This window comes from Eretmochelys imbricata, chromosome 19, assembly GCF_965152235.1.
Source record: "Eretmochelys imbricata isolate rEreImb1 chromosome 19, rEreImb1.hap1, whole genome shotgun sequence".
Taxonomy (NCBI): domain Eukaryota; kingdom Metazoa; phylum Chordata; order Testudines; family Cheloniidae; genus Eretmochelys; species Eretmochelys imbricata.
Genome location: NC_135590.1, coordinates 15,381,742 through 15,394,043, shown reverse-complemented (window position 1 = coordinate 15,394,043; position 12,302 = coordinate 15,381,742). Strand labels below are relative to the sequence as shown.

Sequence of the window (12,302 nt, the reverse complement as noted above, 5' to 3'; positions counted from 1 at the left end):
CGTGTGTGTGCACAATGGTGTAGTAAAGCGGTATAGCTGCCCCCACCCTCACCAGTGTGGACACCGGTGTAGTGGTATAAAAGGCACCTTACACATGTATAGCTTATTCCTGTAAGGGAAGGGAAATAAGTTGTGCTGGTAGGACTACTTTAGTGTGAACTCAGCACGTTTGAGTTTGCACATGCAGCATCCACATGGAGGAGTTACAGCTCAGCACTTCAGTGCACACAGCTATTTACGCCCCCTTAGTCTGAACTGTGGAACAGTGTACACATGCAGAAGCAGAATTTATGCAATTTTTCACCTATTTACATTTGAAAATGTCCTGTAGCTGTAATCAGAGCTTCTCTTGAAATAATCTGAAATGTCAGTAGCTCCTGGTGGTAGATGGCTTAGTTGCATACGTTAATTTGTCTCTGTATTCTTAGGTTATCCTATGCTGGCTCCTGCAGCATACTATGACCAAACGGGTGCCCTGGTGGTGAATGCAGGGGCTAGGAATGGCTTGGGGGCCCCTGTGCGTTTGGTAGCCCCTGCTCCTGTCATCATCAGTTCCTCAGCAGCGCAAGCAGGTAAGTTCCAGATAGCTAGAAACATGTGTGAAAATCTGTCCCATCCATGTGGAAGATGGGGACAATTCTGTGAATGATGATTGTGCACTCTGCTGTAGATGTTCTGGCAATGATGACACACTTGCCCTCACTGAGATCCATTACAGGGATTGCTGCTGAGAACTTTCTCTGTACTCTGTGGGCTGAGCCTCAAAATACATAACTGAAGAGTGAGCATAGAATAGCCTTTGGCACCACTTTGCAAAATTCTGATATTATCAACAGTACCTGGTGGCACCTACTAAAATGAAGATTTTGAAACAGTTTCCATTATAATAATTTACCATGCTCAGTCACCTTTTTTAACTGAAATTTCCCAGGGTTATTTTTTGGATTACTGTGTTTGGGGGTTTTTTTTATTAGGATATTTTGGGAGGTGTTATGGGGAGGTTTGAGCCAGATCTCTTCGTACAGCTTTAAATGATCGAAGAGTGGAAGGAAACGTTCCCTAATCATAAAATAACTCATTTCTAAAGGAAACTCTCAGCATTAATGTTGTGTTAACAACGTTGGCTAATGTTACTTAATACCTTAGATTATTAAAAATCAAAATCATTTTGATTGTCAGATCCTTAGTACTACATGTTTGGGGTTTCACGCATGTCAGGGGAATATTATTTGTTTTTATTGGATGTTTTTAATTAGGTGGACATATTCCTATTGGCCTTCAGTTTTTACAGAATTTAAATTTAATTCAAGCTACAGTTGTCCCTTTAAAATTTAGCTTGGAAGCAGATTGTGTTTGCTTTTGCTACCTTTTGCTTAATCCTCCACAAATGGTGATTATCTTGAAAAAGAGACACACCCAAATACAGTGACCAGGTGTCACAGAGCTATGAGGGGATACTGTTGCAGGCCAGCAAATGAGCAAGACACTGACAAACTATCTGGAAAAAAGAAACATTCAGTGTTCGTAGCACAACTGAAGTGATTTCAAACCATAGCTGTGTAACGAGACAGAAGATCAACACAAGGCCTGTGCAGCACTGCGTGCTGCTTAAGTGGAAAATGTGTATGTTTTGTGACAACTCCCTGCATAGGAGTGAGTATCACCCAGAGGGAAGAGTAGTAAATAAAATCAGTAGTAAATAAATGATACCTGCTAGTTCTAAGCCCCAACATGGATTGTTTTAGACTATATTGTTTAATTGCTTTTCTACAGCGGTTGCAGCAGCTGCAGCTTCAGCCAATGGTGCAGCTGGTGGTCTGGCAGGAACAACAAATGGACCATTTCGCCCTCTAGGAACTCAGCAGCCTCAGCCCCAACCCCAGCAGCAGCCCACCAACAACCTGGCATCCAGCTCATTTTATGGCAACAACTCTCTGAGCAGCAATTCCCAGAGCAGCTCACTCTTTTCTCAGGGCTCCGCCCAGGCTGCCAACACTTCCCTTGGCTTTGGAAGCAGCAGCTCTCTCGGTGCCACGCTGGGATCTGCCCTGGGAGGTTTTGGAACTGCAGGTAGGCATGTTACCTGGTCTGCTGGAGATGGAACAGCTCGGAACAAGCTGAATGTGCTTGTTGAGTATCAATTAGAGAAGGCCCAGGCTGATACAACCCTTCTTTTTTAGGGCTTATGCCAACTAACTGCCATGGGCTAGATAGACATTTCCCTTATTAGACAGGTTCTAATTGTGTCTTTACAGGGTTCTTTTACCTTCCTCCAAAGCATCTGGTATTGTTCACTCTGAGAAAGGAGTTTGAGCTAGATGGAGGCTTGATCTGATCCAATCTGGCAATTCCTGTGTTAATACTGTAATGCTCTTTCGGGGAAGTTCTTCATCATCCTGTTGCCCATGAGGCTGACCTCTCCCGTGGCTGAACAATGTTTCCATCCACAGCCCATCCATGCCTGATGGTCCGAATAGACTCAGTCAAGGGTGACACAAACCCTCATCACTTGAGGCTGAACAAGCTACATTGTTGGGCCCCTACTAATTCCAAGAGCTGTCAGTGTTTTTCAGTAAAATCCTTTTTCATGGGTAGTGTATTAGAGATATTAGATCAACAAACTCTATTAAACAAACTTGGCATTGGGCCAGGCAGCCTCTTTGCATTGATGGAAACAGTTCTAGGGACTGATTATGCCAGGAGGTGCATATACACAATTCCCATTAACTTATGAAAAGAGGAGTCCTGTGCCAAGCAGTTAAAGTGAACACAGGTGCATTTTTCTGTTTATTACATACTTCTCAACACTCCCATCACCCTGAATGGTTTGTAAATTTCATTTAGTTTTATTCTCTCCCATTTCAGTTGCAAACTCTAACACTGGCAGTGGCTCCCGCCGAGACTCCCTTACAGGGAGCAGTGACCTGTACAAGAGGACATCCAGCAGTTTGACGCCTATTGGACACAGTTTTTATAACGGCCTTGGATTTTCCTCCTCTCCTGGGCCTGTTGGTATGCCTCTTCCTAGTCAAGGACCTGGCCATTCGCAGACTCCACCACCTTCCTTATCTTCACATGGATCCTCTTCAAGCTTAAACCTGGGTAAGGAATATTATCCCAACATGGAAATAATTACTGGTGAACTCTTTCTCCATGCTGAGAATTAAACTACTGTTTAATTATTTAGGTAAGATAAGCACACTCTGGGAATCATCCACACCTGGTATTTTTATGGCAGACCTGCTACTTTCACACACCAGACAGAACTCTGAAGGGGCAGTTGAAAGAGCTGGGTTCTAGTCCTGGCTTTTCCAGTGATTCACTCTCATTTTATGCAAGTTTCGGTGTCCCAGTTTCCTGTCTCTAAACTGTGGGTAATACTCAACTCCCTTCCTAAAGCATTTTGAGTGCATGGAAGAAAAGCACAATAAAAGTGTCCAGCATTATTTATTTAAAAAAAAAAAAAAAAGAGCAGGTAGGCTTGACCCATAACCTTTTTAGATGTTTTAAGCTATCCTTTAACCTGTAGGTTAAAGATTTTTGAATAAGGAATTAGTAGGTTAAGGCAATCTCATAGTTTATACCAAACATAGCAATTTCCAGAGCAGCATTAGTTTTATGCTGTGTAAGGTGTAGCTGTTCAGTTGATGAAAATTTCACATTGATGTGGCCTATCAAAAGAAAATTCATAGTTGGACGTTGAGTTTAGTATATTGCTATACGAAGACATCCCTGGCCAACCAGGACTTAAATAATTTGTAAGAAATGTCATTAAAAACAACTAGCCTTTTTAAATTGTTCTTAGAAAAGATTGAAATGAAATGAGTTGTAGACATTGAATGTACAAAAATATACAGAAAATTGTTGGACTAAAATTCATAATAATATACTAAACTAATGCATGTGTTCATATGTGAATGATGGGCTTGTAAGCACTGCCTTCCCACATGAGAGAATTCACTCCTCTAGAGTGATTCAGGGGGACTGGTAACTAACTGGTTTTTCATTATAATGTGTTGTACAAAATAGGAAATTATTCAATATTCAGGTTATTACCTTGTTTTTGACTCTTCATATGAACACACATCCAGATTGGCAAATCTCCTAAATATTTAGAACAGATCTCCCATTACAGGCACCTTTCAACACCAGGGTGTTGAAATTAAGTGATCACCTTCCACGAGTCTATCATGCATATCTCCTACTTGTAATTTAGTTTGTGTGTATCAGCGTGTAGCACATTCCTGGTCTACATGAGCATTGTATTCAGTATTTAATGGCATATCAGTGTAGAATATGAGACTTTGAGTGCAGTGGGGTTATGATACAGTAGCCCTGAAGGTGAGTTTCGATGTGAGAGAGAGGAGTTGGTATAACCTGGAGCTTTCCAGGGGTTGAATATATTTGGAAAGTTTGTAGATTTTATTTTGTATAGTTGGGTGCTCATCAGACTGAAGCTAAATGTCCCACAGTAAAATCAGTACAAAACATTAAAATAGGAGCTAAAGATCGACTGTCTAGAAACAGAGTCTGACGCAAGAGCAGATTTAAGAGCAGTTCCCTTGCAGATAATTGCTCTCCCTGCCTATGGCTGTTCTCAGTAACATTTGTTTGTTAGCCATTTAGATTTTTTTAATTTGGTTTGATTTTTTTTTTTAATGCAAACTCAATTTGGGTGTTAATTAAGTGAGCTTCTTCCACAAGTCTATCATGCAATGAGTGCAGAATGGGGCTTTGGGATTTCACGCTATAGTGAAAGCTCTCGTCATGTTTGTGAATGCCCAGTTCACTTTGAGTTTGGGGATGTTTTAATCATCATCTGATAACACTAGATTCATCATCTTGACTTAGTGCAGAGTCTGGTCTCATCCCCTTTAGAGCTTAATATTGGAACTAGTTTCTGATGGGGAGAGGAAGGAACTCTCACTCAGTGAAGATTTAAAAGACAGCTGGGCCAGTTATAAGGGATTATTAAACCACCCGTTCCTAATCAGTTTGCAAAAGAGGGATCGAAGAAACCTGGTGTAGAATAAAGTTCTACCAATGTATCAACTTGAAGAAAAGTCAAGTTCTTGCAAGCAACTTTGTTTCAGGACCACAATGAGATGGTGGTAGATAAGGTTGAGGTTTGATTTTATTTAGAATCAGCAGTCCTATTGGTTAAATGGTGTACAAGTTGTTCCAGGTTTGTCCTGGTCTATTTAGCCCTGGTCTTCAGTACAGAGTTGGGTCGAATTAAGGTAGGTCGACCTAATTATGTCAGTGTCTACACTATAGCCTGACTCCTGCTGATGTAAGTGTCCTACTACACCAACCTAGTAACTCCACCTCCTCAAGAGGTATGGAGCCATGAAATTGACAAGAAAGCCACTCACAGTTTGGGCTGTCACCCTGGGGCAGGTGGAGGGCTCCAGTGAGAGCCCAGCTGCTCACTGCTGGCCAGGGTCCCAGCTCCTGGCCAGTAGCCCAGGTGCACTGAAGCTCCCAGCTCCCTACTGGGAGCCCAGCTGCTGCCTGGGCTCCTGGCATGGAGCTCCCAGCTCGGAGCCCAGACAGCTGCTGTGTTCCCAGCAGGGAGCCAAGAGCCCCAGGGGCTGCCGAGTTCCCAGTGGGGAGCTACACAGAGCTAAGAGCCTTGGCTCTCAGCCCCCCACACTGCCTCTCTTAAGTCAGCGGAAGCGCTCGTGGTGAGGACATGCACCACCAAAAGAAGGAAGTTAAATAATTGCTGCGGTGGCTGTACGTGGACCTAACATGGGTCGACTTAAGTTTGTAGTGTAGACATGCCCTTAGCCGTGTCATGGCTATGGTCTTTTAACTGGGAAGTGATGTATTCTCTATTACTGAGTGCTGTACAAACCAGGAAGATTCATCCCAGTTCTTTCAGTTGTCTGATTATATCATAGCTGTGAAATATGGCTTATATTTAACCAAGCTGGTTCTTTCTGGCATTGTAATCTTGAGAGTTATTTGGGCAGTACCAAGTACCGCGAACTGCAGATAAGCAGTTCTTGAAATAGCCTACAAAGAGAGACTGCAAGAGGGAGACCCTGAGTGAGATGATTATATCACAACTCGAAAGTACAAAATTTGCATAGGCAAGATAAATATATTATTGTAACGCTACCCTCCATGGATTTTAGTTCAGTATACATACACAGTCTCTCTCCAGTAGTGTTTCTGCTGTTGCCTTAGGTTGCACAAAATATTTTTTTTTCTTCTAACTTCTCAAATTCCATTGCAGAACATATTGATTCTTGCAGATATGTAGGAGAGACAGGGGTCAAATTTTGAAGTCTTAAATGTTGTGGCTCTTGGTGGAAACTTTGCTATTTAAATTCTTGTAGCACATAATGAGAGGCTATAACGTAGACATGCAATGCATGGGTGATCTCTCCTTTGCAGGGTTGGGGAAAAGAGGTGCTTAGAAAGTTGTTGAATCCTTAGGGTTTTTCTTCATTGAGAGTTATTCCTGATAAACTACCCAGATTAAATCCCTGTTTGGATGCTTTTATTCCAGAGTAAGGGTATCTACACAGAGAGTTAGTCAGGAGTGGATATTTTGCTTGAAGTTCACGCCCTACCTTAATCTGAGTTAATGGGTTTAGTGCCCTGTGTTCTGCTGCAGTTAGTGGCATGCTTCAGGGCTCTGCAGTAGATCGTACAGAAAGATCACCAATGAGAAGTGTTAATCAGCTGGTATGGCGTTACTGCTGGGTAATCCTGCCCTTCCTTGCAGTTTGCAAGGCATTTTGGTTTGAAAACTCCTTTTCTTTTTAAACAGGATGTAGGTGCCCTCTAGTGGACAACCACTGTATATCACCCACTAGCCCAAGTTCAGTGTCTCCCTTTGTGAGAGTCATAGCTGGCTGTTTCTCAGAGAGTTTTCTTTTCATCGCCCTTCTGCTGGGAATAGCTTTCATTCCAGCAGTTCCCCCATTCCGAGCAGCCTGGAGACCCTGCAGGTGACGCAATCCCCAAGTGCTGCTTCCAGGAACAGTTAGAGCAGCATGGCTGCAACTGTCACTTTGCTGCTCCAGAGGCCTGTGCCCTCCCTTGCACAGCTCTGGAGCACCTTGAATTCACCACCTCAGTACCTCTCTGGCTGGCTCTTGAATAAAACAGTGCCATCAGATTAACACCTGAGTCCCCTCACCATGCACTGAGGAGAAACCCAGCAAAAAGTTTCCTGCCTGAAGTGGGAAGTGACTTGACTGGTTCAGCAAAGTCAGTGTTGGGATAGCTGCTTCTGTCTCAGATCTCCCCACTACCCAAAACCAGGATACAGAAGCTGTTGTCTTGCACTCCCTGTCTGTTGATTCCCTCTTACCCAAGCCAGGCATTCTGAATGAGCCATCTCTTCTCACTCCAACCCCAAATTGAGCAAGCCTCAGCCAGGCCCTCTGCCTTGCTCAAGGAGATAAAACCATCCTAAACCTGTCATTTATACGACAAGCCTGGACTCAATGCAGGCTCCGGCCCATGCTACACCAGGGGTCAGACTAGAGAATTATAATGGGCCCCTCTGGCCCTAAAAGTCTATCCAACTTAGGGATATGGTTAGGGACTATTTAGAAAAGCTGGACGTGCACAAGTCAGTGGGGCCGAATGCGTTGCATCCGAGGGTGCTAAAGGAGTTGGCAGATGTGGTTGCAGAGCCATTGGCCATTATCTTTGAAAACTCATTGCGATCAGGGGAGGTCCCGGACGACTGGAAAAAGGCTAAGGTAGTGGCCATCTTTTAAAAAAAAAAAAAAAGGAAGGAGGATGATCCTGGGAACTACAGGCCAGTCAGCCTCACCTCAGTCCCTGGAAAAATCATGGAGCAGGTCCTCAAGGAATCAATTCTGAAACACTTAGAGGAGAGGAAAGTGATCTGGAACAGTCAGCATGGATTCACCAAGGGCAAGTCATGCCTGACTAATCTAATTGCCTTCTATGACGAGATAACTGGCTCTGTGGATGATATGGGGAAAGCAGTGGACGTGTTGTTCCTTGACTTTAGCAAAGCTTTTGACACTGTCTCCCACAGTATTCTTGCCAGCAAGTTAAAGAAGTATGGGCTGGATGAATGGACTATAAGGTGGATAGAAAGTTGGCTAGATTGTCAGGCTCAACAGGTAGCGGTCAAAGGCTCCATGTCTAGTTGGCAGCCGGTATCAAGTGGAGTGCCCCAAGGGTCGGTCCTGGGGCCGGTTTCGTTCAATATCTTCTTCATAAATGATCTGGAGGATGGTGAGGATTGCACCCTCAGCAAGTTTGCAGATGACACTAAACTAGGAGGAGTGGTAGATACGCTGGAGGGTAGGGATAGGATAGAGAGGGCCCTAGACAAATTGGAGGATTGGTCCAAAAGAAATCTGATGAGGTTCAACAAGGACAAGTGCAGAGTCCTGCACTTAGGACGGAAGAATCCCATGCACCGCTACAGACTAGGGACCGAATGGCTCGGTAGCAGTTCTTCAGAAAAGGACCTAGGGGTTACAGTGGACGAGAAGCTGGATATGAGTCAACGATGTGCCCTTGTTGCCAAGAAGGCCAATGGCATTTTGGGCTTTATAAGTAGGGGCATTGCCAGCAGATCGAGATACGTGATCATTCCCCTCTATTCAACATCGGTGAGGCCTCATCTGGAGTACTGTGTCCAGTTTTGGGCCCCACACTACAAGAAGGATTTGGAAAAATTGGAAAAAGTCCGGCGGAGGGCAACAAAAATGATTAGGGGACTGGAACACATGACTTATGAGGAGAGGCTGAGAGAACTGGGATTGTTTAGTCTGCGGAAGAGAAGAATGAGAGGGGATTTGATAGCTGCTTTCAACTACCTGAAAGGGGGTTTGAAAGAGGATGTATCTAGACTGTTCTCAGTGGTAGCTGATGACAGAACAAGGAGTAATGGTCTCAAGTTGCAGTGGGGGAGATTTAGGTTGGATATTAGGAAAAAACTTTTTCACTAAGAGGGTGGTGAAACACTGGAATGCATTACCTAGGGAGGTGGTGGAATCTCCTTCCTTAGATATTTTTAAGGTCAGGCTTGACAAAGCCCTGGCTGGGATGATTTAGTTGGGGATTGATCCTGCTTTGAGCAGGGGGTTGGACTAGAGGACCTCCTGAGGTCCCTTCCAACCCTGAGATTCTAGGATTCTAAGTAGCTATCAGACCTTCCCATCATATGTATTCATCAGATGCCACTTCAGATGAAAAATGACCTTCATAGGAACTGGTTTGGGAGGGAGTACTATTAAAGCATAAATTTCCTAGATTTACCAGTAGTCAAGAAAGCCATTGGCTCACTTTCTCCCAAAATTCCTGCTCAGCTAACCACTGTGCACATAGAAAATGAGAGCCACACCACTGGCAGAGAGATCTTCTCTCTCCTGGGGTGTGCAGGATGGGGAATTTTCATATATGCCCCTTGTATCCAGAAGAAGCTGAACAATCAAGGAGATTCTTCCCAGGGGAGTGGGAACTCAGTGAGACCATTTTCAGTTACTTGACTCCCATGGGATGTCCCTCTCAGGGAACCTCTTCACTAAGTACAATGGGAAAGTGCAGTTAATTTTGTTCCCAGCACTGGCAGCTGCAAGCTTGGCTAAAGGAGGCATGCTCTTCAGGTGGGCAGCCCTACAGATGTATGCATCACTCAACCTCTTTCTCTTCCACCTCCTTGTCAGAGATGCCTTACTGGATTTTCGGGCACTGTGCTCCTCTCTGCCCCCATACTGGCCTTGCAGACTGGGTTCCACTCGGATAAGAATGTCTTTCTCTGAACCACATAGTAAAATCTTTCAGTGGTAGCCGTGTTAGTCTGTATCAGCAAAAAAACTCCTAGGATTTCTTGTGGCACCTTAGAGACTAACAAATTTATTTGGGCATAAGATTTTGTGGGCTAGAACCCACTTCATCAGATGTATGAAGTAAAAGATACAGGAGCAGGTATAAATACATGAAATGATGTGGGTTGCTTTACCAAGTGTTAGGTCAGTCTAACAAGATAAATCAATTAACAGCAGGATACCAAGGGAGGAGAAATAACTTTTGAAGTGGTAAGAGAGTGGCCCATTACAGACAACCAATTTATTTGAGCATGAGCTTTCGTGAGCTACAGCTCACTTCATCGGATGCATACCGTGGAAACTGCAGCAGACTTTATATATACACAGAGAATATGAAACAATTCCTCCTCCCACCCCACTGTCCTGCTGGTAATAGCTTATCTAATAGAGACTAACCAATTTATTTGAGCATGAGCTTTCGTGAGCTACAGCTCACTTCATCGGATGCATACCGTGGAAACTGCAGCAGACTTTATATATACACAGAGAATATGAAACAATACCTCCTCCCACCCCACTGTCCTGCTGGTAATAGCTTATCTAAGTGAAACAATACCTCCTCCCACCCCACTGTCCTGCTGGTAATAGCTTATCTAAATATAAAGATAAGCTAAAGATAAGCTGCTATTACCAGTAGGACAGTGGGGTGGGAGGAGGTATTGTTTCATATTCTCTGTGTATATATAAAGTCTGCTGCAGTTTCCACGGTATGCATCCGATGAAGTGAGCTGTAGCTCACGAAAGCTCATGCTCAAATAAATTGGTTAGTCTCTAAGGTGCCACAAGTACTCCTTTTCCCATTACAGACAGTTGACAAGAAGGTGTGAGTAACAGTAGGGAGAAATTAGTATTGGGGAAATTAAGTTTAGGTTTTGTAATGTCCCAACCACTCCAGTCTTTATTCAGGCCTAATCTGATGGTATCTAGTTTGCAAATTAATTCTAGTTCTGCAGCTTCACGTTGGAGTCTGTTTTTTAAGTTTTTTTGTTGAAGAATTACCACTTTGAGGTCTGTTATTGAGTGACCAGAGAGATTGAAGTGTTCTCCGACTGGTTTTTGAATGTTATGATTCCTGATGTCAGATTTGTGTCCATTTATTCTTTTGCGTAGAGACTGTCCGGTTTGGCCAATGTACATGGCAGAGGGGCAGCGTTGGCATATATCACATTTGTAGATGTGCAGGTGAACGAGCCCCGGATGGTGTGGCTGATGTCATTAGTTCCTATGATGGTGTCCCTTGAATAGATATGTGGACAGAGTTGGCACCAGGGTTTGTAGCAAGGTTTGGTCCCTGGGCTGGTGTTTTTGTTGAGTAGTGTGTAGTTTCTGGTGAGTATTTCCTTCAGGTTGGGGGGCTGTCTGTAAGCAAGGACTGGCCTGTCTCCCAAGGTCTGTGAGAGTGAAGGGTCGTCCTTCAGGATAGGTTGTAGATCTTGATGATGCGCTGGAAAGGTTTTAGTTGGGGGCTGGAGGTAATAGCTAGTGGCTTTCTGTTACTTTCTTTGTGGGTCCTGTCTTGTAGTAGGTGATTTCTGGGTACCCTTCTTGCTCTGTCATTCTGTTTCTTCACTTTACCAGGTGGGTATTGCAGTTTTAAGAACACTTGATAGAGATTCTGTAGGTGTTTGTCTGAGGGATCGGAGCAAATGTGGTTGTATCTTAGAGCTTGGCTGTAGACAATGGATCGTGTGATGTGGTTTAGATGAAAGCTGGAGGCATGTAGGTAAGTATAGCAGTCAGTAGGTTTCCGGTATAGGGTGGTGGTGATGTGACCATCGCTTATTAGCACTGTAGTGTCTATACAGACTAACATGGCTGTTACTCTGAAACCTGTCTAGGAAGTGGATCTCTTGTGTGGACTGGTCCAGGCTGAGGTTGATGGTAGGGTGGAAATCATTGAAATCTTGGTGGAATTCCTCAAGGGCCTCCTTCCCATGGGTCCAGATGATGAAGATGTCGTCAATGTAGCGCAAGTAGAGTAGGGGCATAAGGGGACGAGAGTTGAGGAAGTGTTGTTCTAAGTCAGCCATAAAAATGTTGGCATATTGAGGGGCCATGCGGGTACCCATAGCAGTGCCACTGACTTGAATGTATAAATTGTCCCCAAATCTGAAATAGTTGTGGGTGAGATCAAAGTCACAAAGTTCAGCCACCAGGTTTGCCGTGATGCTATCGGGGATGCTATTTCTGACGGCTTGTAGTCCATCTTTGTGTGGGATGTTGGTGTAGAGGGCATCTACATCCATAGTGGCCAGGATGGTGTTACAGGAAAATCACCGATGGATTGAAGTTTCCTCAGGAAGTCAGTGGTGTCTCAAAGATAGCTGGGAGTGCTGGTAGCATAGGGCCTGAGGAGAGGGTCCACATAGTCAGGCAATCCTGCTGTCAGAGAGCCAATGCCTGAGATGATGGGGTGTCCAGGATTTCCAGGTTTATGGATCTTGGATAGCAGGTAGAATACCCCAG

The 12,302-nt window shown here is 44.1% G+C and overlaps 1 protein-coding gene and 1 non-coding gene across 9 annotated transcripts in view; both read left to right on the top strand.

Annotated features, from left to right (window-relative positions):
• PUM1 (pumilio RNA binding family member 1) overlaps nucleotides 1-12,302 on the top strand; it is a 131,348-nt gene that overhangs the window by 103,424 nt on the left and 15,622 nt on the right. For all 8 annotated transcript variants that reach the window (XM_077837704.1, XM_077837699.1, XM_077837703.1 and 5 more), the window contains 3 exons: nucleotides 429-572; nucleotides 1,774-2,070; nucleotides 2,866-3,102. In XM_077837704.1, the coding sequence (XP_077693830.1) occupies nucleotides 429-572; nucleotides 1,774-2,070; nucleotides 2,866-3,102 (678 nt within the window). The remainder of the gene's footprint in view (nucleotides 1-428; nucleotides 573-1,773; nucleotides 2,071-2,865; nucleotides 3,103-12,302) is intronic.
• On the top strand, nucleotides 675-764 carry LOC144277414 (small nucleolar RNA SNORD103/SNORD85). The gene has a single exon (XR_013348447.1). It is a non-coding gene; the product is annotated as a small nucleolar RNA SNORD103/SNORD85 (small nucleolar RNA).